Raw genomic sequence first — 27,382 nt, 5'->3', positions numbered from 1 at the left:
ACAACTTCTGATGTTTTATATGATTACATGTACCTTCCAGCTCCCAACCAAATTCATAAATGTTTTACAACTGCAGTCCAACACCCAATATCACAGACACCAAGCACAGGGTACTCTGTTATACAACCTATCTGTTGTACACAATGGAAACGCAATAGTGATATTCTGACATAAAATTCTGTGTTCAAACATGTTTCTTAGCAACAGCTTTAATGCAAGGGCTGTGCACATCCTTTTACAGATGACGATTCACATCATTCAGTGCTTTAAATAATACTTCTTGCACAAGAACTGATGAAAAACATTGAACACTGAATGATTGAGAAATTAAAAAAAAAATGTGCACAGAAAAGAGTCAAAACCGGACGGTTTATATCACAACAACTTGCCTTGTTTAATATGACAGCACACTGCATTTATTCTTTTATTCCTAACATGACATTCCCTTGCTTTCCTAATGTTCTGAGTCTGACATCTGCAGTTGGATAGAAGGTTCCACGGAAGGTGAGTTATGAAGAGTCTGAAGATGCTGAGAGACCAAGGATAGTTTTCAAAGAGAGTCAGCGACTGGGTGTTTCAGATTAGGTACTTCATAAAAACATTTTGTACAACTGACACTGTAAAACAACAACAACAACAACAACAACAACAACAACAACAACAACAACAACAACAACAACAACAACAACAACAACAACAACAACAAACAATTCTGGGATTTGGGGGACAAAAATAGGGTCAGCCAGGCAACCAACAATTCTCTGTGTATGTGTTTTTGGCTCACGTAAGTGTAGCCTATGCGATCGTAACTTTGTCTGTCTGTGCGTGCGTGCGTGCGTATGTGCATGCGTGCGTGTGTATGTCTGTGGTAGAAACTCTAACATTTGAAGACTCTTGTTACATTTAGTCAAGTTTTGACTAAATGTTTTAACGTAGAGGGGGGAATCGAGACAAGGGTCGTGGTGGTGTATATGTGTGTGTGTGTGTGTGAGCGATTCAGAGTAAACTACTGGACCGATCTTTATGAAATTTTACATGAGAGTTCCTGGGTATGATATCCCCAGACGTTTTTTTTCATTTTGTTGATAAATGTCTTTGATGACGTCATATCCGGCTTTTCGTGAAAGTTGAGGCGGCACTGTCACGCTCTCATTTTTCAACCAAATCGGTTGAAATTTTGGTCAAGTAATCTTCGACGAAGCCCGGACTTTGGTATTGCATTTCAGATTGGAGGCTTAAAATGTAATTAATGAGTTTACTCATTAAAGTTGTCATTAAAATCGATTTTTCGCAAACAGATTTAGAATTCTTTCTTTATTTGGTGTTTAACGTCGTTTTCAACCATTCAAGGTTATATCGCGACGGGGAAAGGGGGGAGATGGGATAGAGCCACTTGTCAATTGTTTCTTGTTCACAAAAGCACTAATTAAAAATGTGTTCCAGGGGCTTGCAACATAGTACAATGTATGTATTACCTTACTGGGAGAATGCAAGTTTCCAGTACAAAGGACTTAACATTTCTTACATACTGCTTGACTAAAATCTTCACAAAAATTGACTATATTCTATACAAGAAACACTTAACAAGGGTAAAAAGAGAAACAGAATCCGTTAGTCACCTCTTACGACATGCTGGGGAGCATCGGGTAAATTCTTCCCCCTAACCCGCGGGGGGTCGAGAAGCAAGTCTAAAACTGATCCCCAGATACCTTGATCTAAAAGAACATCACATTCACAAAGACCACAGTTCTGTGCATGGAAGTTTTTAACTTTACAAAATTCTTAATGAACGGCTAATCCGTCCTTGGGGAAAAAAGGAACCTTTATTTTTGTATAGATTGTCGAGTGTGCCGGTTCTCGAGCCTAATCCACAACAGACTCGTCGGTTCTCCAACCATGGCCTTTCATTTACAACTGACAATGACATGGCCCCGGGATTTAGAAGGATAACATCGGCGCATCCATTTTCAGTTTCACAAAAGAACTTAAGAAGTGAGACAACTATGTCAATCTTACGTATGGGATTTCTGCAAAGAGAGACAATCATTCATAGCATCCATTTTCCTTGAGAAAATGACCAGATTAATAAATCATGTTTAATTCGTGGGCTCAATCCATCAATCACTTTTACAAGAATTATTCTTTGCTTTAAAGGGATTATATCTAACAAGAAAACTGTCTCAAATCGCCCCCAAAAGCCAGGCCTGAAAGTGGCGAGGAGTACACATATTGTTGGACTTTCAGCGCTGCAAAAGCAATACAGTTCAGGTTGGGGGTTCAGGGTTTAGCCTGGGAGAAAAAGGCAATGGGGCATTTGTCCCCCTCAACCAAATTTCGATGAGACATAGTCGAAGGTAAGAAGCGCAAAAGAGGCCTGTACGCGTTTTGGCCAAAGATGCAAAATGGTGCAACATGGTGCCATCTGAGAATTTGCCGCTATATCCTGTTATCTGTGTGTGTGTGTAATCCGATGAAAAGTGTACATATGGTGGCACAGTGGTACGTAATCTCAATGCGCTCTTTGACGCACTGAAGGGAATTGTGATGGGATATTTTCAGATTTAAATGCGCCAATGGCGCAGGGCGCACTAGTAAATGAAACCCTGGGGGTTATAAATATAATTATGTGACCACACACCAAGAATACATTAAAACAAACGTTTGAGCACTGAGTTACTCAAATTAAAAATGGCTGCGTTTTGAGTAAGAATCCCAGACTGTAATTCTCATTCTGACGCACTTTGCGTGACTCCTAGTTTTCACCCTACATTTCGACCCTGAGCATTTCATGCTCACAGATTTGAAATTGAAACGAGAGCCACAGAGTGCGTTTTGAGGGTTGAAAAGACGACAACACACACAAGGTCTTAGAATTAGTGTTTGAAATTGAGCGTTCTAGTTTTCAAATCTAAATTTATACTGTTTGGTAGTCATAACAGACCCGTAATACGTATATATACTTCAACGTTCATTTTGATTTTTTCTGTTATGCAAAGCGTTTTATCCCTGTATGGCACAAAATTTGCGAGCGTCAGCTAGACTGTAGATTTGACTTCCTCAATCCAACGGTCTTACTCTTGACTTAATCTGCTTTGCTAAATCTAGTAAATGGTTACCTATGAAAACTAAATAAATAATAATGACGACCGGAAGTCCAGACTCCTGACAGCTAGGTGAGCTGGGCGATGCAAACTGATTAAAATTCATTTAATTATTTGGCATAATTTTGGAGCAATTTTGAGCAAATCATTGCAGGTGTTTATAAATTACACTTGCAGTACAGCGAATGTCCTTTGAACTTTTTAAGGTCCAAATAGTCAGAAAACTTTCCAAAATGGCGTCCAAGTGAGTTAACTTAATAGTAGTTACTAAGTTAGTACCAAAAATAAGTCAATGATGCCACTGGATTGTGAGCTATAAAATTACAATGCTTATAAGTTCAACACACACACACACACCCCATACACACACACATTACCATTGGGGCGGGGACGTAGCTCAGTTGGTCGCTATCAGCGTGGGTTCGATCCCCAAGTTCGGCGAGAGATTTATTTCTCAGAGTCAACTTTGTGCAGACTCTCTTCGGTGTCCGAACACCCCCGTGTGCACACATGCGCACGAAAAAGATCCCACGTTCACAGCAAAAGTCTCAGGGCTTGGAAAACACGAAGACACGCATGCATCATCTCTTGTCTCCGATTATCATGATCGTATTTCGATACTTTGACGAGACAAACCCAATGCTGGTGTGTCAAAGAAGACAGCCACAGCGGGCTTGTTCGAATCAAAGTATCACACCATATCTTCAACGTATTACCAATACCTGTCCCAATATAGACCAGTTGGTCTAAGAGGACGTTAAACCCTATAATAGTAATAGTCAGTCACATTACCATTTATTTTCTAAGTTTGGAGATGGACATTGTCATTGTGAAGTTCAGTAGTCAAGCACTGTATTTTATCCGTCTTACTTACCTTTTGTTAAAAGCGTCCACAAGCGGAGGCTCCTGCGTTGTTGTCCCTTCCTCCGGTAATTTGTCTCCTTTTTTCTTTGCTGTTGTGTTTGTGAAGTAAACGCAGCATAGCAGCATGCAAATGCCTGCGATCTTGAGACGATCTGACTGTTTAATCATGACTGAATTATTCTCGTTCCGTCCTTCGCTGAACAGCTGTGGTGAAAATTACCACTTCAGCGCGTTTAGTTATTCATGGAAAATGAAAAACAATCGTTTCTGTTTACAGCTTTCTATTTTCGTCGGCCATCGGGCATGACATGGCCCGGAAGTGTACAATCGATGTGGTTCGTGAGAGTAGCCTCCCCTTGGAATTCTGATCGGATTTGGTCTATGGGCTGAAATGGAAACTTGGGCAGGAAGATCGCGAAGGTAAACAAAAGCTAAATCTACATGCAATATAATTCAGCGGATATATGTATCGAGGTTGTGCAAAGAATGTCAAGGTTTTTTGTTGTTTAGGATTCAGTTATATCTGTTGGAAGTTTAAGTGAAGACTTTGCCGTTAAACTGTGAAGGTCAACAATAAGATAGAGAAATGGGTCAAAGTTCATTCTGTTACCAGCGCGATGACTACATACACACACTCGCGCACACAAGGACACACACCACACCACACACACACACACACACACACACACACACACACACACACACACATGGACTCGGAGGACATTTCCTATCAAGAATCCCTGAATAAAATTGATTTCTGACAGTTTTTCTGCTTTTTGGAAACAAGCAAGAAGGAAAATGCTGGGAACAAAACATTGATTTATCGGTGCCGTCTGAATGTGAACTCGTTGTTTTCCTATTTTAAAAACTCATAGCTATTGTCCCTACACACACACACACACACACACACACACACACACACACACACACACACACACACAAATACACACCCCATACACACACACACACACACACACCAGGGGTGGATCAACCGGTAATGCATGGAGGGGGGGTCCAAATTGGGTAGGGGGTCCAGGGCCCACCTGTCGGGGTCTGGGGGGCGAATCCCTCCAAACGCTTAAGATAATGTAACTTAATGAGGTGCATTGTAGCTAGGTCCTGGAAGATAAGAAGGTTAATCACTTGTGGAAATCTATTTCTATTTTATTTTTAGGTATACATCTTTCAGATGGCAATGAGCAGCTCAATATGACACTGTCACAGGGACACACACACACACACACACACACACACACACACACACACACACACACACACACACACACACACACACATGTACGTATAAACAAAAAGATAAATATATATATAGAAGCTATTTGAAAGTGTCAATAATCTTGAAACCTACTGTTTTTTGTCATACCATGTAATTGATTTTGTATGTCTTTCCAGATGGTTCTAATATTTAAGTCATGGCCATTGTTGAACACAATGACAACATATGCCATCTTATGGACTGCGTCCGATATAACACAGGAGCTTGTAGTGTCCAAGAAAGACCATGTGGACTGGGGTAAAACAGCACGAATTGGCACCACAGGGGCTTGCGTCATAGCACCATTGGTACTCACATGGATCCGCATCGTTGAGCTCATGTTTCCAGGTAGCGCCATGAAAATGGTGCTTAAAAAAGTTGTCATAGAACAAATCTGCTTTACCCCTGTTACCATCAGTAGCTTTTACCTGGGTGAGTCACTATGATCATTGATACAGTGGAATCCCCCTTTTAATATCCCATTATTGATAATGAGAGCTTATAAAATGCAAAGCACTGAATAGCTAGTCCATGCTCTCCGTGTTTTACCACAGTTCCCATGAATAACATTACAGTATTTCAACACTGAATACATAAAAAAACTAACATAATAATTGAATGATAAACTCAAAACAAAGATTTTAAGGAGTTGGCTTCAAACACCCGAAATATGAGGAATCAAAATAAGACACGCTTTAAGGCTCAGATTAAATTGCCTTTTTTGGTTTAAGCGTGTTTTATTCAATTTCTCATCCACACGTTTCAAACAATAACAACATTAAGAACGTTAACAAGCAGATTGCTTATGGACACGTTCTTGAAATGATAATCAATACACATTCCGATAGCAAAAAAATTGCCTTTTTTCTGTCACTTCATCCTCTGAGCTTGGCTTTGATACCTTTTGATCACTGAAGTGTTTTTTTATTTATAGTGGACTTTCCAACATGATTTTGTTTTGTTTTGCTTTGACAAGTCCGATCTGTATGTGTGGCAGTATGTTTGTGTGTGTGTGTGTGTGTGTGTGTATTGCAGTATGTTTGTGTGTATGACAGTGTGTGTGTGTGTGTGTGTGTGTGTGTGTGGCAGTATGTTTGTGTGTATGACAGTATGTGCGTGTGTGTGTGTATACATGTGTGTGTGCGTGTAGAACAGAATTTGGGACTTAACGTCCTCACATGGGATTTCCTATTAGGGACATGTTACTTTGTATGTGGTGATATGCTAGAGACAATCATGTGTGCGTGTAAATTGACTTTCAATCATTTGTAGGTCTTCATTTCCAGGGTGATTTTGACTAAACTTAAAGCTCTTTCTTGTACAGCAACGAATGCTCTGGAAGGAAAATCAGGCATACCAGAACTGGAAGCCAAGTTCAAGAAAACCTATCAAGTAACTGTTTAAATTTATTTTATTTTATCATCCGAAGTTCTACCTGAACCCAAGTTACTTTCCATCTTTATCTTACTTTATATTACTTCCACAGACACAAGTAATGTACTACAGTGGTACCTGCGATGTGAGACCCCTCCCTTTAGAGGATACCTCCTTAAAAAAGATACTGTATGTTGTCCTACTATCTATTATATTAACCAAAGTATACCTGCCATATGACAGGCCACCTGCAATGTGGAAATCACTTTTTGCTGTTTCCAAGGGTGTCCTTTCATCACAAGTACCACTGTAACATGTAGTTCGAATACTACAAGATAGTTTGAGATCAAACACACACAATTATGAACATGTGCGTGCAGGCACACACACACACACACACACACACCACCGGTGCGCACACACACACACACACACACACACACACACACACACACACACACACACACACACACACCAAATACCAAAAAAAGTTCATAATAATACCTTCATTGTCAATACATTTTAAGCAGATGTAACAGAAATTACCTGCACATGCAATGAACATGCACTTTTTTTCTTCTCCAAAATAATTATGAAGCTTTTCTGTTTCAGGCGGGGATGACATTCTGGCCATTTGTCCAGATGGTTAACTTTCGCTTTGTGTCCCATCACTACAAGCCAGTCTTCACTGCCAGTGCTTCTTTTGTATGGACCATCTTCCTCTGCTACATGAAAGAAGAGGTCAGTTAAATGCCTTTCTTCCATAGTTATGATACAGTTAATCATACTAAAACATAAAGAGAAGAGTAATGAATGTATCATTTTATTTATGACTAACCGTTCCTGTAAATAACCCTTTTTTTATTTAATTTTTTTTTTTATACATAAAGAAATATTTTCCTTTTTTTCATGTACAACATTTTAGTTGTGTAAGTTCGAGGGGGAAAAATGCGGCACAGTCTAAGCATTATGCAGATGCTCAAGACCAGCTAAAGGGAGGGAAGTGTTGAGAACACAAGACAAAGCTGATCCAGTCTCAGTTACTCACCAGCACTATTGTACATTTAGTACATTTTGAAATTAAGAGCTTCTAATAATTAATTGCTGGCAATTTGTGACTATACTGACCAGTGATGTGGTTTTATTTGAGTTGGTGATACAGTGCATGTATTACGTTGACAGTAAAATCATCTGACGTGTCAATGATCATTCCTAACAATAACACCCCCACCCCTCCACCTCCACTCCCCTTATACCCACTGGTCTGAATTAAATCACAGTGTGCATTATTATTAGTGTGTGTGTGTGTGTATGTGTGTGTGTGTGTTTGTGTGTGTTTGTGTGTGTGTGTGTGTGTGTGAAAAGCAACAGCTGGGAAGAGCTGCTGAGGGGGTATAATTAGGTGTTTTTGCTTGTTTGTACATACTTACTCTCACTTTATATGCTTATGATGGTGATGATGATGGAGTCTCCCGTCGGTACGACGGATGAGGGGCAAACAGTTCAGCATCTGGAATGCGACCGCATACGCGAGTGAAGGCCAATTCTGGAGGCACAGCATCTCCTGCATATGCTTATATTACATACGCAAATTTCCAGAAGTACAATGTAAAAGGCACTCATTTCTTCAAGATGAAACATGTATATTTTTGTCTGTTTCAGAAAGTGCAGGCAGAACCAGAGCAACCATCAAAGGCATTTTTACAATCACTCCCCGCTAAAGATTGATACCTATTTTTACTTAGGATTGTTACCTCGTACTTCAATGACTTCCATGCTGCACATGTTCTGTTAATTTATGTGGAAAGCAGAGCTAGCAATTTGAACAGTGTTTTAATGTTAACTTTTTTTACACAACACGCTGGACCAACAGTTATTATTGTGAAGACATTATAGTCAGAACTGGACAATTAATTGTTGATATTAGAAGGGAGGCTCCACTTAACCCTTACACTGGTGCAATTCTGTAACACATCTTACATAGCCACTGGTGAATTAACAGAGAAAAATAAAGAAAAACGGTCATATAGGTTTTCGCATCCATGGGAGGTAATCGGAACCGACCAAACAGACTGAGCCAGTAGAGCGACATATGTCATGGCAACCAGGTGACAGTATACATAAAGTAGCGCGACATATGTCGCGACAACCAGCCTAAGGGTTAAGCCTCTTTTTGACTCACATGCGAAGCAAAAGTGAGTCTATGTTCTCACCCGAGTCGTCCGTCCGTCCGTCCGTCCGTCCCCCCCGTCCGTCCGGACGTCCGTCCGTACTTTAACGTTGGATATTTCTTGGACACTATTCAGTCTATCAGTACCAAATTTGGCAAGATGGTGTATGATGACAAGGCCCAAAAAAACATACATAGCATCTTGACCTTGCTTCAAGGTCAAGGTCGCAGGGGCCATAAATGTTGTCTAAAAAACAGATAGTTTTCACATTTTTCCCATTTTCTCTGAAGTTTTTGAGATTGAATACCTCACCTATATATGATATATAGGGCAAAGTAAGCCCCATCTTTTGATACCAGTTTGGTTTACCTTGCTTCAAGGTCAAGGTCACAGGAGCTCTTCAAAGTTGGATTGTATACATATTTTGAAGTGACCTTGACCCTGAACTATGGAAGATAACTGTTTCAAACTTTAAAATTATGTGGGGCACATGTTATGCTTTCATCATGAGACACATTTGGTCACATATGATCAAGGTCAAGGTCACTTTGACCCTTATGAAATGTGACCAAAATAAGGTAGTGAACCACTAAAAGTGACCATATCTCATGGTAGAAAGAGCCAATAAGCACCATTGTACTTCCTATGTCTTGAATTAACAGCTTTGTGTTGCATGACCTTGGATGACCTTGACCTTGGGTCAAGGTCACATGTATTTTGGTAGGAAAAATGTGTAAAGCAGTTCTTAGTGTATGATGTCATTGCTAGGTTTAGTTATTTGACCTTGACCCTGAAGGTCAAGGTCATGTCAAGGTCAAGCATGTGAGTCATATGGGCTTTGCCCTTCTTGTTTTTTTTTTACATGTCCAAATTGTGGACTTTTCTAAGCTCCGAAGGTCTTTTTAAAAATGTCTACCCTAGTCCAATCCCTGAAACAAAAGAGTTTTAAGCAAGAAAATCAACTACAAAACACAAGATGTAATAGTAACTAGGGGGAAAGGTATAAACAAGCTAAACTGAGAGAAAAGATCATGTATGACTGAAGCTTTCATTGGTAAATAAAAAGAGAATGAAACGGTTAATAATTGATACCTGTTTAAAGTGGTCACACTTTTTGAGAACAGCAGACATTAGTGATGTTATAAATAGCAGAATTAAGCCTTCTGTCGAAAAATCCAAATATAATTACCATATCAAATGTTTGTGATAGTAACGGTGACGTGATATTATGAGGAATATATGATGTGTGTGTGTGTTTGTGTGTGTGTGTGTGTGTGCGAATTGGCGTTTATTCGAGGAATATAATATAAGCATGCAGGCAAAAAGATATTGGTGATTTGTGCCAATTGTTGAATTCCAATGTCATCATCACTTTTGTGAGTTCATTATTGTTATTGTGTGTAACGTTTGTACAAAAAGTGTTCATGTTTGTGACCTTTTTGTTTTTGTTGTAATAAACAATGAGTATAAATACTTGGAGTTGTGTATTTGGTTTTTTTCTACATTAAGTAAAGTCAATGGATTTTTAGTGTAAACTAACAGGCAGCAGGTTTTGATATACAATGTATGTTTAGCTTTAATTTAAATAGAAAATGTTAGGAGAAATACCGATGTACTCACGGTTGTGCTTTAATTGATAGGTAAGTAACAATCTTCTAAGAATGCGTCTTCTAATTAGCTTTTGTTAACTTCAACTTTCAAAGAACTACTATATTTCATAAACATTTTGTTTATAAGTTGGACCAAGCAATATACTTGTACTGTGCATGTCGAGATATTATTTCAGAGTGTATACAGTTTCAGTGAAATTGTTTTCTTTGTCATACCAAGAACATAATGTGTCCTTTGAGTGAGTTTATGTTACAACCCTTTACAATTGTGACACTCTGGATCATTCTGATAATCATCGGTCCACACTATCGCTACTGTCTAAATGAGACCCGAAGGGAAGGAACTCATTTGACCTGAGTTCAGGATGACTCTTGATGTGCCTTATTTATTTTCAGAAAAAAGCAAACTCTCTTTCAACATGTTTTGATATACATGTATATACAGATTTGTTTTCCTAGGAAAGAGCTCTTGAAAACTATGTTCTGAGGATATCGAGCAATTGATTTTTTTCAGTTGTTATGGTTATACTCTTCAGAGATCTCCATGTTGTTTTCACATAGCTGCATGCTACAGGGAGAACTTGATGGTGTAAACAATGTACAATTTTCTCCATTCTGTCAACTCAGAAAATGTGGATTATGCAGAACTTTACACAAGGAAGAAACACAATCTTGCACGATTATAATTTAACCAAAAAAAAGCTCAAACCTTGCCTGTTTGGCGTTCAATGTATGTTACTTTTAAAATTTTGAAATTAAAATTGATTGAATCAAACGTGATCACATCTGTTACATAAAGGATTCTACAAAGTACAAAGTAAGGACACTGTCATACATTTGTATGTAAAATACAAATTTTGTTTTTCTCTTTTTGGTTTTAGTGTTTGGTGATGGTAGAATTACTGTGAGATGCTACAGTTTGAGTATATGTTGATTTATTTTCAAAAATTGTTTTGCCCTGCATTTGTGATCAGTGTAATTAAAAAATCAAATGTTATCACAGTTACTGTGGACATTACAGATAAGCAGCATTGCATTGTAATATTTTTTTACATGTTTAAAAAAATCAGGTTTTACCTGTGTTTCTATTTGTAAACATTTTAAGGTGAATGGGTTTGTTTGATTTTTGTGATCATGTTTTAAGAATGTTACATACCTCGTGATTTCCTGTGATTTGTTTTAGTTTTTAATATGATTTACCCACCCTGTTGATGCCTTTCCATCTATATAATATAGCAATTTTTACATGTTTTTACTGATCTAAAAGTACGTTTGTGCTTAATTTGATTCTCATTGTATTAGCAAAAACATCATTAACCTTACATAGATGCAAATCATAAAGATCAGAAGGAATATCAAAACTGCCTCTCTCTTTCTCCTCCCTTTGTGTGTGTGTGTGTGTGTCTGTCTGTGTCCGTGCATGTGCAGCATTCGTCTCCAGAGAGAGAGAGAGAGAGAAACCCGTTGCACTGTATCTCCCTGACAAACATACACACAAACAAACAAACACGTTTTACTATGATTGCGAGATAGAATCATCAAATGTACCGTGCCTACCAATTCTGAGGGCCCCAAAGGGGGGGGGGGGGGGGGGGTATCATCACGATCACGGGAAGGGAAATTTTAGCTTTCACGATCACAGTTACCTTGATTTTTGTTTTCACGATCACGAACACCTTGACGAATAGAGGATCATAGAGTGATACAGCTGTGAAAATTGTACGTTGAAAATAAAATGCTTTGCAATAATGCCCATCACGATCACGAAAACAAACGACGATCACGATCACGAGACTTGATTTTTTTGTCATCACGGATCACGGGCAAAGTCCTATCACGATCACAGAAATGGTAAATATGCGCCGAAATGGCTGCAATCTACTGGCCGTATAAAATTTCATATCACACGGCATCACTGCAGAGCGCCTAGAACTGTACCCACGGAATATGCGCGATATAAGCGTCATTGATTGAAAGTCATTGATTGAAATTTCGGAAATCACGGTCACAGAAAGGTCAAAAATCGCCAATCACGATCACGATTTTAAACCCTTTGGGGCCCTCAATTCTGTCAGTTCGTAATTTTGACAAGACTCAAAACATTATTCTGATAAGGGGTGTCACCAGTAAGGGGCATATAATACTTTACTCAGCATCGTTGGCTGAATGCATAAAACTCGGTTTATTTTTTAGTCTCGACACCCCTGTCTCAAGTTTCTCCCAGTTTACTTGACGCTGTGCCGGTATGAAACTCGTCACGTGTGGGTCAGTGCCGAGTGTATGCTTACGCGCACACTTGTGTGTGTGTGTGTGTGCCACGGTGTGTGTCTGTGTGTGTGTGTCAGTGTCTGTCTGTCCATTCCGTTGACCAAATCAGTTGAGTGTGTGATCAACGTCACACTTATATGTCCTTACATAGATCTACATACTCATCGCATTCGGCGTATATCAGTGACTGTCTGACTGATATTTGTAACGTCCCCACAGCGCGTAAACATTTTCTCTTCCGTTCTATCCGTTTTAACAGAGACGAGTCAATCCCGGAAGCCGTGACTATCGACATTTATGATCAATACCGCGCTCAGGTCACACGCAGGCTTAGAACTAATGATGTCGCGCAAATGTGTCACGATTGCGACAGTTTCAGTGGATAATAAGACTACCCTAGAAAGCCAGTGTGAATCACAGCCGCGTGAAGAGCTTTTTGACCTGGTAGGCCTACTCAAACGGATGAATAGCGAGGTTCTTGCACCAGACTAAAGCAAGAATTGTAGCGCACGGCACAGCCCGGGTGACAGTGACCTATATAAAGCAGAGGTAGACACTTTCTGAACGAATAGATTTTTCAATGAGTTTGGTGTGAACTGATCACGGTTGTCAAATATTTTACAAGTATGGCGGCAGATGCGAATTGTCTGGAAGTGGAGGCGCTAAAGAAGTACGAATATATTCAGTATGTGATACCTGACGTGAACAGCATTCCTCGAGGAAAGATTGTTATGGGAAAGTTCAAAGAAAAGGTGGCTAGAGAAGGATTCGAAATTGGAAATGGTAAGAGAGAGAGAGAGAAATAGAGAGAGAGAGAGTGTGTAGGTGTGTTCGTTGTGAGTGTGTCAGTCACAGTGTTGTGTGTGTGTGTGTGTGTGTTTCAGTGTGTGTGCCCGCGCCAGTCGGTGTGTGCATATGTATGTCAGTGTATCAGTGTGTGTGTGTCACTGAGTACGCGCGTGTCAGTTTGTTAATTAGTGAGATAGCAGCGTTTTACAACAAATATAGCCATGTTTGTGTTGTGCACTGAGTTGACGGCTGCTGAGTAAGACTTAGTTATATACTGGAGATTCACGCAATCATGATCAAGACAGCAAGAACATGCATACTAACGCAGGATACTGTACGCTTAATACATGCAGTCTGTGCCGTAAATTTCACTTGAAAGGGGCAAATTAGGCCTGTAAATTTTCGTATCTCATGACGTCGCGTTCCACACAAGTAGTGCCCGTTGACCTGCAACACAAATCACACAGGCACAGGCACAGCTACACTTGATACATCGTATGGCCGCACCCGGCGACGCATTCTCCTTACGCTGCGCCCGTGACAGACACGAATAATTATATAATCATCTTATCTAAATGTATACGGCTAATCTATGTAAGATCTCTAACAGAGAGAGAGGGAGAGAGAGAGACAGGGGGAGAGAGAGAGAGAGAGAGAGAGAGAGAGAGAGAGAGAGAGAGAGAGAATTTGTGTCACAGCATGTTTTATCGCAGACAGACGGAACTGCTGGTTTCTATGCACTGAGCAGTACGCAAGGAGGATCAATCAGTACAGCCCCTTGACATTCTACCTGTTCAAGCCAGACACTCCCCCCCCCATCCCCTCTCTATGCATTCAAAAAACACACTTTGAAATGGGCCAAGTACATGTTGAGTGTTGACAGTGACGGTCTGAACATTCTATCTGTCTGTCTTCTGCCAGGCACGATCTGTCATTATATCTCTGTCTCTGTCTCTGTGTCTGCCTCTCCTTCTCTGTCCCTCTGTGTCTACCTGTGTGTCTGCCTGTTAGTCTATCGATCTGTCTGTCTCTAGGCCACAGGGCGTTCTGTGCTATCGTTCCGTTAAACTTTCACTTTTTAGGGGCTACCATTACTTTTGATTTTTAAAACGAATACACATTTTAAAACTATTAATTTTAGAGAAAAGTTATAGTCTGGATCGTATATTGTTTTAAAGATATTCGTCATTGAATATATATGGACAGTTTGCTTCTTTTTATCATATGCATTGCCTCCCTTTATTTTATTATGAAAAACTATTTTGAAAAAAAAAAGAATTCCACTTTAAAGCATTGCAACCAAGATAATTAGATAGAAAACGTGTGAAGAGACCTGTTTTCCTTATTATCATTTTTTTGAGGATAGTACAAAGCAATTTGCATTGATTTAAAATGAAAATGGTTTTTTTAGAATTGTTCATCAATAAAATTCAAGGGAGGCAATTTATATGATAAATAGAAGGAAACTGCTATCCGTATTCAAAGAAGCATATCTTTAAAATAAGAAACGATCCGGACTATATCTTTTTTCTACATAGTTTTAAAATGTGTGTTCTTTTTAAAAAATCAAAAGTTATAGTTAAGTAGCCCCTAAATAGAGAAATTTTGTTTTGTGTTCTGAGGGATTTAGCGATGAATGTCTTGTAGCCTATTCTGTCTATTTATCTATTTATCTGTGTGTCTCTCTGTCTGACTTTTTCACTTTCTTTCTGCCCGTCTCTGTCTCTGTGTGTGTGTCTCTCTCTCGCGCGGGCAAGAAGTCAGGAGAAAGCATTAAAAATGACACAAATCAGGCGCGTACATAAACATTACAGAGCACAAAGAAATCCATTCTGTATATATATGTGCTCGTTGCTATTTAATTTTGTTACTAACTTCTTCTCTGCGTGTTTCAGCGGTATGTATGGCGGGACCAAACACCGAGCCTGCTATGTCTATTTTTGAAATAATGGGCAAACACTTTCCCAACGAAGAGATGCGGCCTTGTCTCGATACCTTGACCCCGTGGCCTTGGGTGGGCAAGGAAGGTCGTCGCGTTGGCAACGTCCTCTGTGACCTGTGCATGCACGATGGAACGTCCGACCTGACGTCTCCTAGGCAACTGATGAAAGCTCAGCTGGACGCGCTGCGAGAGAAGCACGGGCTGGTGTTCAAGTCGGCCTTTGAGTACGAGTTCGGCGTGTACAAAGAGGGGAGCATGGAGACTCTGGGTGGAAACGATGTGTGGTGCTGGGACGTCAGGATCTGGGGCGAGCACCACGACCTCTTCTGTGACCTGACTGACCTCCTGGAGGTCATGGGGGTGGAGGTCAGCTCCCTGATGCCCGAGTTCACGCCCGGTCAATGGGAGATCACCACGGAGCCTCAGGAAGGGGTCCGCGGTGGCGACGTGGCTTTCTACGTCAAGAACGCCGTCAAGGGCTTCTTCAAGACGCGGGGCTACCACGCCACCTTCATGTCCAAGCCGTCAGCGGAGACGTTCGGGACGGGGCTGCACCTGAACCACTCCCTGTGGACGGTGGGCGGGGCCAGCGCCATGCTTGACCAGGGTCAAGACGACAGGATGTCCGAGAGCGCCAAGCACTGGCTGGCAGGCATCCTGCACCACGCCCCGGCCCTCACGGCGCTCTGCTGCCCCACCCTCAACTGCTACCGCCGTCTCTTCAACCTGGGGGCCCCGGGCAAGGTCACGTGGGGGCTGGACGACCGCAACGCTATGGTGCGCGTGCACACAGCGCGCGACAACGTCTTCCTGGAGAACCGTCTGCCCTCCGGTGCTTGCAGCCCTTACCTGGCCATCGCTGCGACAGTCGCTGCGGGTCTGGACGGTCTGGAGAGGAAGCTGCAGTGTCCTCCTCCCAACATGGAGGTGCAGAAGGCTGGAGAACTGTCCAGAACGACGGAGAATGCTGGAGAATCGCCCAACGCGCGCGAGCAGCCCGGAGAAGTGGCCAAGACTCTGGCCGAGGCGCTTGACGCCTTAGAGAAGGACGGACAGCTGCGAGGCATGCTGGGAGAGCGCTTCGTGGACTGCTACGTCAAGGCCAAGAGGGAGTACGAGGTCAGGCGCTACGAGAATGCCGAGCTCCACACTGAGGAGAAACAGCTCGAGTTTGAGAGAAACATGTACATGAAGAATTTATAAAGAATTTCAGTTATTCTGAGATACCCAAAACAACAACAACAAGATCAACAACAACGCAAACAACAACAACAACAACAAAACCACCATCAACAACAACAACAACAACAACAACAAAACCACCATCAACAACAACAACAACAATTTTAACAACAACCCTGGAGGACTCTTGTGTACGAATCGCAGAAAAAACTATTTATTTAGTAATCAGATACGTTGACAACCTGACAGGGGAAGTTAGGTTTAGCATCAATCATCGTTTGAATACATTTTGTACTTGTCTGCACCTGTATTAGTGTTCTTTGTCGTGCGAACTAGAGTAAAGCACAGGAACTGCAGAAGGCAGTACCGAGATCGGCCACATCCCCTTCTCTCTGTTTAGTTTAAATGTTGAACTCTTTCGCTTTCTCTCTCTTTCCGTTTCTTTCTTTCTTTTGTTCTTGCCTGTGGCTTCATTCGCTGAGATGGTTGAGAAAAGCTTCAAATCGCATCTAGGTGCAAACACGTATAATTACTCTGGTTCTGCCTGTCTGTCTGTCTGTCTGTCTGTCTGTCTGTCTGTCTGTCTGTCTTTCTGTCGGTCTGTCGGTCTGTTTGTCTGTCTGTCTGTCTGTCTGTCTGTCTGTCTGTCTGTCTGTCTGTCTGTCTGTCTGTCTGTCTGTCTTTCTGTCGGTCTGTCGGTCTGTTTGTCTGTCTGTCTGTCTGTCTGTCTGTCTCAATTCTAACCACCACCACCACCACCTACGCATCTCCCATGTCTTTCTCTTTTCAATGTGAAAAGTACGAGTCACGGGACCGATGATGATTGTGGTTTGTATAACGATTGCGGACATAATTGTGGACTTGGAAAGGAAGCATGGTGGTATTGTAGATCGAGTCCTTTCTTTATTGTCCTCCACAATAAGAAGGAGATAATAACTCGCCGACGCTCCCCCATTTCCCCCCACCCCTCCCCCCGTATTAAGGTATTAAGGCGCGCTTTTCTGTATCCTTTTAACTTTCTGAGCTTGTTGTTTATCCAAACATAACATATTCATATGTTTTTGGAATCAGGAAACAATACAGAATAAGATTAAATCGTTTTTTGATCGGATACTTAAATTTTAATTTTGATGAGCATTTTGCGATTTTTAATGTCCAAATGTATTAATAAATATTTAAGCTTCGAAGCTGAAATGCAATCCCATAGTCCGAGCTTCGTCGTAGATTGCTTGGCTAAAATGTCATTTGTTTTGATCGATAAATGAGGGTGTAACAGTACGGCCTCAACTTTCACAAAAAGCCGGATATGACGTCATCAAAGACATTTATCCAAAAAATGAAGAAAAGTCAGGGGATATCATACTCAGGAACTCTCATGTTGAGTTTCATGAAGATCGGTCCAGTAGTTTTCTCTGAATCGCTCCACACACACACACACACACACACACACACACACACACCGGCACACACACACACCACGACCCTCGTTTCGATTCCCCATCTGACGGGCGCTGTGGCGGGGTGGAAAGACGTCGGCCTCTCGGAAGGTCGTGAGTTCGAATCCCGGCCGCGGCCGCCTGGTGGGTTAAGTGTGGAGATTTTCCGATCTCCCTGGTCAACTTATGTGCAGACCTGCTAGGGGCTTATCCCCCTTCGTGTTTACACGCAAGCACAAGTCCAAGTGCGCACGGAAAAGATCCTGTAATCCATGTCAGAGTTCGGTGGGTTAAATAAACACTAAAATACCCAGCATGCTTCCTCCGAAAGCGGCGTATGGCTGCCTAAATGGCGGTGTAAAAAGGGTCATACACGTAAAAATCCACTCGTGCAAAAAACATGAGTGTACGTGGGAGTTTCAGCACACGAACGCAGAAGAGGAAGAAGATTCCCCATCTATGTCAACAAATTTAGTGTAAAAACAAAAACAACAACAACACTGTAGGAGTTTTGTGTATGAATAGCAGAAAAACCATTTCTACGTTGACAACCAGCTGACTGCAGAAATAAGGTTCACCCTCAATCATCATCTATATATATACGATTTGTGTCTGTCTGTCTGTGTGTCTGTCTGTGTGTCTGTCTGTGTGTCTGTCTGTGAGTTCGCGATGCACGGCCAAAGTTCTCGATGGATCTGCTTCAAATTTGGTGGGCATATTCAGGTAGACCCGGGACAGGACACAACCTGGTCGATATTTCAACACGTGCTCTCAGCGCGCAGCGCTGAACCGATTTTGGTTCCACCTCAGCTACCCGGGCCCCCATACCGACACACCAAAGCCGCTACACCACATCACAACGCCAAAGTTCTCGGTGGATCTTTTTCAAATTTGGACACCGTATTCAGCTACACCCCGGACACAATATCATCGGTAAGATATTTCAACACGTGCTCTCAGCGCGCAGCGCTGAACCGATTTTGGTTTTTCTGTTCATTTCACCATTATAAGTAACTCTTCCTTATCTTCTCCAGTGTTTTGCGTTTATCTCCCTTCCTTCGTGTGGCTTCAATCCATATTCCCGTTTGTAAGTTACTATTTTTAGAATGTCACTGCGCTGTCCACAACGCTTCCCTTGCACCCGTAAGTTGTTCTTACTGTCAAAGTGAAAAGGTCGAATCAATTTATAGCCACGCGAAAAATACACTGTCACCTATCTCTATATATTTATAGATATAGATATACATATATATATACGGCTTCTCTGTGTGTGTGTGTGTGTGTTTGTGTGTGTGTGTGGGCAAAAACCTGTGGATTGTAGAGGTCTGTTTGTGATGTGGTCTAGCGGCTTTTGTCTCTCTGTTCGGGGTCATTTTTGTCCTCAGACTCAGCACGAGTAATTCACTGCAGTTGCTGGCCCGTAGAGTGCCTCTTTCACAAGCAGGCATGCTGATTACATAGCGACTGCTTTAACGTACCTCGAGCTTACATAGCCAAGTCAGTGCTCAAAATACGATTTCTTCCCGAATTCCTGATGGTAAAGGGGGACAATCACATTTTGTGTGTGTTTTAACACACGACACAGCTCTCTTGGCATAGACCCAGAGAGGGCTTTTTTAACTGCCCTTGGTGGCTTTTCCACTCGCCCTGCAGGAGTCCTCGTGATTCTCGGGAGAGAAGTGAAAGTCACTAGAGGGTGAGCTTCAGCTCACTCTTTGTCAAGGGACGCTTTTGTCATCCCTTCTTTTTTCTTTTAACAGTGCGAGACGCCTGCTCATACCAAAGCTCATTTTCTAGTCATTTCGCTTTTAGAGGGTCCTCTACCAAGGTCGCTCACAACTACACACAAACACACTGCTCTCTGAGTACTCCTCACTGCATTTGAACACCAAAAGGCCCTCACAATGGCCACTGCCACCTTTGTCATAAGCGACAAACCACCTTTGGCTACCTCTACCCCTGCTGAATCTATGGACAGCACATTGTGTTGCACACCCCGAAAAAGGTTAAGAGATTCCGACAGCTTCTCTCCAACAAGCTCAAAAAAGACAAAAGAGAGCTCAAACAACCACTCTGACGCTGACGCCAGTGTCAATAACCACAACGCAGCAGTGCCCTCAGAAGACGGGAACATTTCACCTTCCCAAAGCACAGAAGGCGATGACATTTTTAAAACTCAATGCCGCCGTCAGCGGAAGAAAAAAGCACCCATTGCTAACAGTGATGCCGAACAGGCTCTGCCTCAGCCACAGTCAAAAGTCTCACAACCAGTCAAAACTGGGCCCCATAGACACACAAAGTCAAAAAAGGTGACACCAAGTTAGTCTTCCTCCAACCTTTGCACAATACCCAGTCATTCTCACCAACGCGGCTACAGGTCCAGCTATGTTCTCGAAACTTGGGCCATCACTCCAGTGTCGTGTTTTGGTTGACGCGGTCGGTCAGATAGAAGGTGTACGACCTCTGCCCTGGGGCAAATTCTTGATTGCCTGCTGCAATGAAAAACAACAACATAAACTTGCCAATCTCACCAGTCTCGCTCAAGTGCAAATAAGATGCACTATACCAGAGGCAACAACGGAAGGTGTCATCAGACCCATCCCACTCTCTGAAGACCTTGATAAACTTCAACAATCTCTTGAGAAAGTAAAATCTCTTCAGCGGTTAAAAAACCAGAAGGGGGAACTTACTCAAGCTGTCAAAATCACTTTTTTTTTAAAGAAAACGCTACCAGATACAGTGAAAATAGTAAAAACCTTCTTTGCTGTCGAACCCTATGTGGCCCCAGTCAGAAGGTGTACTAAGTGCCAGAGATTGGGACATGGCTCCAAACAATGTAAAGCCAGACAAGACAAATGCCCAAGATGCGGTCAAAAGAAAGACCACCCAGTTGACAACTGTCCAAATGACAAACACTGCCTAAACTGTGGCGGTCCCCACTCGGCAGCTTACTTAGGCGGTCCTGAGCTAGTGCTCCGAAGAACAGCAAACAAAATCCGAGCAGCCAAATACATCCCATATGCAGAAGCAATAAGAAGAGCAAAGTTTGAAATAATGAAAAAACAAAAGAAAGACCCAGATACATCTAATGACTCTGATTCAGAAGTCGATGAGTGCTGGGTGCTGAAAATGGCAGGGGGGAAAAGTGCTCCTCGCGGTGCCAGCAAAGCAAAGAGAACCCTGGCTACCTCCCCAGCTTTCGTGGCTGAGATTGAAAAACAGGATTATAGCACTATCTGGCCAGAACCAACAACAAGCCGCATACGCACAGGAAATCAAGGCGGACCAAGCAACCCTCGTAGTGAAAACCCCATTTCAGAGCAAAATATCGCCCTCCAGAGACCTGGACAAAGAACTGGCATAAACCCTATTAATAATGAGTCTACTGTTGCCCAGAAACTAAAATCAACACACAATGTAAAAAAGGCCCCCACAAAAGCAGCAGACAAAACAAAGACAAACAAACAGCCAACAACAAACAATGAGAAAAAGGTTGCTGATGCAGAATCTCAAACTTCCCCCACACACGATTATGATGACTTGTTCATGGATGAACCAAAGTTGATGATTGTTGAGGAAGATGAAACACAAAACACACCAAAGCCACAGTCCGAAGACTGCCTCAGACAACATATTTTAAAAGAAAGCTATGCAAAGATGAAGATGATGAGCGCCGAGAACTGCGGTGAGGTGTTCAAATTCGTCACTGGCATCCTAGCTGCACTTACTGAAGCAAAAACGAATGAAAGCCCCGAAAATGTTCTGACACTTCTGACAGGGCTATATACTGAAATATTTAAGCCAAAGGAAAATCCAACTCCACCAGCCTTAAATAAGATACTTACCACTCAATGCGCTCTTCTCGGCATTCAGGAAGGCAGATCTGTAACAGAGTCTCAACCCCTTGACAACACAATGACATAGAGAGTTGAGGGGCAGATCAAACGGTCACAACAGACTTTAGGTCTTCTGTGATTGAAATGGATTCAAGAATAAATATACTGCAGTGGAACTGTCGTTCCCTTATTACTGCTCTACCGTACCTTATTAATTATCTTAACCAAAACAACATGTTCAATGTATTATTGATACAGTCCCCACTCTGTCATGCGGGAAAACTCCCCTTCATATCTGGTTTCTTTTACCCACCCGTCACAGATTATCAGGTTGATGATACGAGCGGAGCACAAACTATCAAGTACACAGTAACCTATGTCAGAGACAATCTGAAGTACAATGTTCACCCAACCCCTGTTCCGGCCGACACAAAAATACATTCAAACCTAGTTGAACTTCTGCTGAATGATGGCCCATCCATCTTCTTATCTATATATATATACGACTTGTGTCTGTTTGTCTGTGTGTTTGTGTATTTGTGTATTCGCCATGCACGGCCAAAGTTCTCGATGGATCTGCTTCAAATTTGGTGGGCATATTCAGGTAGACCCGGGACACGACACAACCTGGTCGATATTTCAACACGTGCTCTCAGCGCGCAGCGCGGAACCGATTTTGGTTCCACCTCAGCTATTTTGGTTCCACCTCAGCTACCCGGGCCCCCATACCGACACACCATAGCCGCTACACCACATCACAACGCCAAAGTTCTCGGTGGATCTTTTTCAAATTTGGACACCGTATTCAGCTACACCCCGGACACAATATCATCGATGAGATATTTCAACACGTGCTCTCAGCGCGCAGCGCTGAACTCATTTTCGTTTTTGTGTTCATTTCACCATTATAAGTAACTCTTCCTTATCTTCTCCAGTGTTTGGCGTTTATCTCCCTTCCTTCGTGTGGCTTTCCCGTTCAGTTGTAAGTTACTACACTGCGCTGTCCACTGCGCTGAGCGTCTTCGGATATTCCCGGCGTTCTGTTACTGTTATTATTTTTAGAAGGTCAACGCAGTGTACAGAACGTAAATTGGACCAGTAAATTATCCTCACTGTAAAAGTGCAAAGGTCGAATCAATTTATAGCCACGCGAAAAATACACTGTCATCTATCTCTCTATAGATACGGCTTCTCTGTGTTTTTGTGTGTGTGTGTGTGTGAGTGTATGTGTCTCTATGTAAGCAACACCTGTGCATTCTTCAGTTCTGTTTGTGATGTGGTCTGGCGGCTTTTGTGTACTTTTATGTACTGGCCTTCCTTTGAGAAGCCATAACTTGCTCAGTCCTGTTTGAGTGGAGTTCGCCTCCAAAGGTGATTAACACGGTTACATTCGTCGACAAGGATGGGACTCGATATGGTCAGGATTGGCATTATGGCCACTGAATCATTTTCGTGCTGTTCCCATTCCACGAATCTGGGAGGGACCTAAGCTTGGCGGGTCCATTGTTGGGACCCGGCGAAGCCGGCGTACGGCTCTAAGTACTTCTTCCCGGCGAAGCCGGCTACCCGGCGAAGCGGGTATTCATTCTAGTAAAACATATATAACAGAAACATTACCAAAGGCCCGATTTTCAGCTGGCTCCCAGAGCTCGACGGAAGACGCACCTGGGTGATCGGAGGAGATGTTAATGGCCGAAACCCCCTGTGGGATGCCAACTTCCCCGATCAGACATGTGCCGTGGGAAAGAGCCTTGCCACCTATATAACGCAATCAAATGTGTACTTACTAAATGACGGATCAGCAACCAGAATACCCGATATCTCAAACCAACACCCCTCCGCCATTGACATAACCTTGGTTAGTCCCACTCTCGGATTAACAACGGACTGGTGCGTTGTGTCAGATAAATTAAAAAGCGACCACTTACCAATCATGATATCCATTATTGGGAAATCACCACACACAGAGCCAGGTCCAAAAGCCTTAAAATACAATTATAAAAAGGCGGACTGGGCAGTTTTCAAGGACGCTGTCACTAAGTCTGCCGATGCACATACCCTCTTGGATGGCAATCCAGAGTCCCAAGAAAGTATCGACAACAAATATAAACAGCTAAGATCAAACCTGCTGAATGCAATGGAATTGTCAATCCCCAAAACAAAACCTTTTATCGGACCCAGTAGAACTGATCAGAGCCCATGGTGGACAGAAGAATGCAGAACAGCCATCAGGTTAAAAAGAACTGCAAAAGAGAAGTATGATCGCTTCAGGTCTGCACAAAACCACAACAATATGAAATCAACTGAAGAACAATGTGACAAAATTATAGACAAAGCAAAAAAAGAATATTTTGAAAACATGTCCAGCAAAGTGAGCGATTACAGAGATGCTGGAAAAATTTGGACCAAAATAAGGAAATTCAAATGCAGACACAAGCAGGCTGAACGTCCTCTTATGCACGAAGGAAAAAAATATGAAAGCCTTCCTGAAAAAGCAGATATTTTTGCAGCAGCAAGCCAAACAGATAAACTGTTATGTGAGCAGGAACTCTTCCGTAAGAAGTGGGAGGATAAACAGGACTTAAACGACCCAGAACTCAATCCTTCCTTAAAAATAAATGCTCCCTTATCCATTCAAGAACTGAAAACGGCTATAGCATCGGTGACAAAAGTCCGATCCGCCTGTGGTTCTGATCCAATAAACTATCAGGTCATACAACATTTACCAAACCAAGGATTAAATCTTTTACTGGATTTTTATTCAACATGCTGGAAGTCTGGCCTGATTCCCACAGCTTGGAAAGAGGCTGTTGTGATCCCCATTTTAAAGCCTGGAAAACCAAGAGCTGACCCTTCCAACTGGCGCCCCATATCTCTGACCTCCCATCTGAGCAAAATCTATGAAAGAATACTAAAATCCAGACTAGAAGATGAAATGTAAAGAAAAAAGGTAATATCCCTGTGTCAAGCCGGTTTCCGTCGAGGCAGGGGTGTCTCGGATCACATTGTAAAATTGTCCTCCAAAATTAAGAAAGCTCTCTCCCGCAAGAAGTCTCTCTTTGCTGTCTTTTTTGACGTCAAAAAAGCCTACGATACAGTATGCCACCAACGATTGTTGTTCAAATTGAAGCAATTAGGCATCAGTGGTAATATGTTTCAATACATAAAAAGCTTTCTACTGAACAGATCCTTTCAAACTGATTATAAAGGTGCCAAATCATCCACTCGCAAAGTTGACATGGGAGTGCCACTGGGCTCAGTAATAGCACCACTGCATGACATATCGACAATTAAAACACATGGAGCCGAACTGACGCTTTATGCGGATGATATTGCTCTATGCAAAGAGTATCAAAACAAAACCTATAAAACAGAACACAAATTCTCTAAAGAGTGGCAAACAGCTATAGATAACATTGCGAACTATATGCGGGAGAATGGCTTCACTCTCTCTGCCGAGAAAACTGTATTCGTTGTCTTTACAAACCGAAAACTGGAAGATCGAGAAAAGATACAGTTCTCACTAGATAAATCTGTTGTCTCACCCAGTCAGCAGGTGGAATATCTGGGCGTACTTTTCACCTCAAATGGACTATGGACTGCTCACTTAAAGTATCTTTTAAGCAAAGCAAATAAGACCATCAACCTTCTTAAAATACTGGCTGCCCAACCATGGGCAAAGTGCCCAGTTATTCTAACAAACATCACCAGAGCTCTTATAAGACTATCATATGGACAGGAGGCCTACTTCTCGTCGGCTCGAAAATGGCTTGATAAGCTACAGTCAGCGGAATGTCGTGCCCTTCGGCTTGCCCTCGGACACCCAAGGCATTCAAAGCAGGCCATTGTATACCACCAAGCAGGATTCCTCCCTCTTGACATGTGGCGGCGTAAGTGCTGCGCAGATTACAATGTTCGAGCCAACACAGTGCAAAACTCAACAAAAGAGGAGCTACAACCGCATTACAATCATGTCCAAAACAAAAAGGCCCACATTGGCACTACTTTCTCCTCACTGGCTCAATTCAATGCTTCACTCTTTAGTGAAATCAGTGTCGACCCAAATGATGTGGCCCAAAACCCCATATCTCGTGATCCCTCATGGACAATGAAAGAAATGAATTTTGACACAGAATATTGCACAGCTACAAAGGATGATCAGTTATTACTCAGGATACAAGCCCTTGAGCACATTGATACTGTATACAAAGGCCATGTTCATGTTTACACAGACGGGTCAGTGTTGGATGACAAGAAGGCTGGCGCAGCTTTTGTAATCCCCAGCGATGACATGACTGGGAAATTTAAACTGTGCAACAGAAACTCGATCTTCTCAGCTGAGCTCCTTGCCATCTGCATGTCGCTTGTTCATCTCAATCTCAAGAACACTCCTCCTCAAAAGATAGCTATATTCTCTGACTCCAAAGCAGCCATTGAAGCATTAAGATCTAACAAAAGATCAAAAAGACATGATCTTGTCATTGCCATAAAGGAGCTGGCAAATAAAATTATAAAAAAAGGAAGCGAGATTAACCTGGTCTGGTGTCCAGCACACGTGAACGTGCCTGGCAACGAGAAAGCGGACAAAGCCGCTAAAGAAGCTGCCCAAGGCATAGGCGCCTCCGAGGTAGACCTGCCATTGTCTGCTTCTGAGATCAGTAGCCTTACAGACTCTCTTCTCTGGAGAGAATGGAGGAACAAATATATGCACAAGGCTATAAGCTCTGGCTGGCTCATTCGGGAAGCCCCATCAAAACAGATGAACACCTATAATGCATGCCCACGTGTAATAAAAAGGATTAACCGCCTAAGGGCAGAAGCTGGGAATTACCAATTTCTAGAGCTTAAATGCACCTGTCAATCCGACCTCACCATTGCTCATTTGACTTTGGAGTGTGATTTGAACTCATGCCACTTTCAACCCCTGACTCAGTTTATAAACTCAAATAGAAATATTCTGCCAAATACCTCAAAGGAAAAATTAAGCTATCTTTTAAGTTTTAATAAAGACCTTGGGTGGCAAGGTCCCAAACTTATCGCTGGACTTATGCACACGCACCCACTTGGTCCCTGGATATGAAGAGACATTGCTGCGGCTGACGCCATTGCTTCTCATACAGCTACTATATATTTTTATCAGAACTTTTAAAAATACCATTTTATATCCAAGTATCTCTTAACACCATTTTTAATTAGATGAGCGAGAGTGTGCGGGGGGCGGGAGGGTGGTGAACCACTGTACATAAAGGGAAAGTTTGTGTGCGTGCCTGTGTGTGTTCTTAATCTAAGACAAATGTCGCCAATGTTTTTACAGAGTGACGTTAAATAAACGATTTTATTATCATCTGTCTGTATGTTCTGGCATTTGAGAAGCCACAACAGATAATATAGGGCTAAGAAATAAGCTCTAAAAATCTCAAACCCGTTTGACAGGACTTCGCCTTCAAAGGTGATTGTGGTGAACCGCCACGCTGTCTGTCTCTGTCTCGCGATTCACCCCGGCGAATTCACCATTCCCAGTAACTCTTCCTTATCT

At 42.2% G+C, this 27,382-nt stretch overlaps 3 protein-coding genes across 4 annotated transcripts in view; 2 read left to right on the top strand and 1 right to left on the bottom strand.

Annotated features, from left to right (window-relative positions):
• The window catches only part of LOC138969889 (sodium/hydrogen exchanger 8-like), a 50,693-nt gene extending 46,405 nt beyond the window's left edge, over positions 1–4,288 (bottom strand). Inside the window, exon 1 of the mRNA XM_070342583.1 lies at positions 3,976–4,288. Within this exon, the coding sequence (XP_070198684.1) occupies positions 3,976–4,133 (158 nt within the window). The 5' untranslated portion in view covers positions 4,134–4,288. The remainder of the gene's footprint in view (positions 1–3,975) is intronic.
• On the top strand, positions 4,254–11,754 carry LOC138969905 (mpv17-like protein). 2 transcript variants are annotated; one of them, XM_070342585.1, is made up of 5 exons: positions 4,254–4,385; positions 5,376–5,586; positions 6,563–6,630; positions 7,225–7,353; positions 8,275–11,754. In XM_070342585.1, exons 2-5 carry the CDS (start codon positions 5,376–5,378, stop codon positions 8,338–8,340), a joined length of 474 nt encoding a protein of 157 aa, XP_070198686.1. In that variant the 5' UTR covers positions 4,254–4,385; the 3' UTR covers positions 8,341–11,754. The 2 variants fall into 2 exon arrangements, with proteins under 2 accessions (XP_070198686.1, XP_070198685.1); XM_070342584.1 differs by having other exon boundaries at positions 5,376–5,670.
• Positions 11,755–12,966: 1,212 nt separating this feature from the next.
• LOC138969873 (glutamine synthetase-like) lies at positions 12,967–16,953 on the top strand. Its single transcript, XM_070342582.1, has 2 exons — positions 12,967–13,444; positions 15,346–16,953. The coding sequence occupies exons 1-2, from the start codon at positions 13,288–13,290 to the stop codon at positions 16,593–16,595; spliced, it is 1,407 nt and encodes a 468-aa protein (XP_070198683.1). The 5' UTR covers positions 12,967–13,287; the 3' UTR covers positions 16,596–16,953.
• The last annotated feature ends 10,429 nt before the right edge of the window (positions 16,954–27,382 follow it).

Source organism: Littorina saxatilis, linkage group LG1 (genome assembly GCF_037325665.1).
Source record: "Littorina saxatilis isolate snail1 linkage group LG1, US_GU_Lsax_2.0, whole genome shotgun sequence".
Lineage (NCBI taxonomy): Eukaryota > Metazoa > Mollusca > Gastropoda > Littorinimorpha > Littorinidae > Littorina > Littorina saxatilis.
The sequence above is the reverse complement of the archived record's forward strand: the minus strand, read 5'-3'. Positions and strand labels throughout refer to the sequence as shown.

Bases quoted from the DNA above. Each gene is read 5' to 3' on its own strand.
- LOC138969905 (XM_070342584.1), top strand. From the start codon at position 5,376: ATGGTTCTAATATTTAAGTCATGGCCATTGTTGAACACAATGACAACA. The intron at 5,671-6,562 runs GTGAGTCACTAT...TTTCTTGTACAG, and splicing joins CATCAGTAGCTTTTACCTGG to CAACGAATGCTCTGGAAGGA. The intron at 7,354-8,274 runs GTCAGTTAAATG...TGTCTGTTTCAG, and splicing joins TCTGCTACATGAAAGAAGAG to AAAGTGCAGGCAGAACCAGA.
- LOC138969873 (XM_070342582.1), top strand. From the start codon at position 13,288: ATGGCGGCAGATGCGAATTGTCTGGAAGTGGAGGCGCTAAAGAAGTAC. The intron at 13,445-15,345 runs GTAAGAGAGAGA...TGCGTGTTTCAG, and splicing joins AGGATTCGAAATTGGAAATG to CGGTATGTATGGCGGGACCA.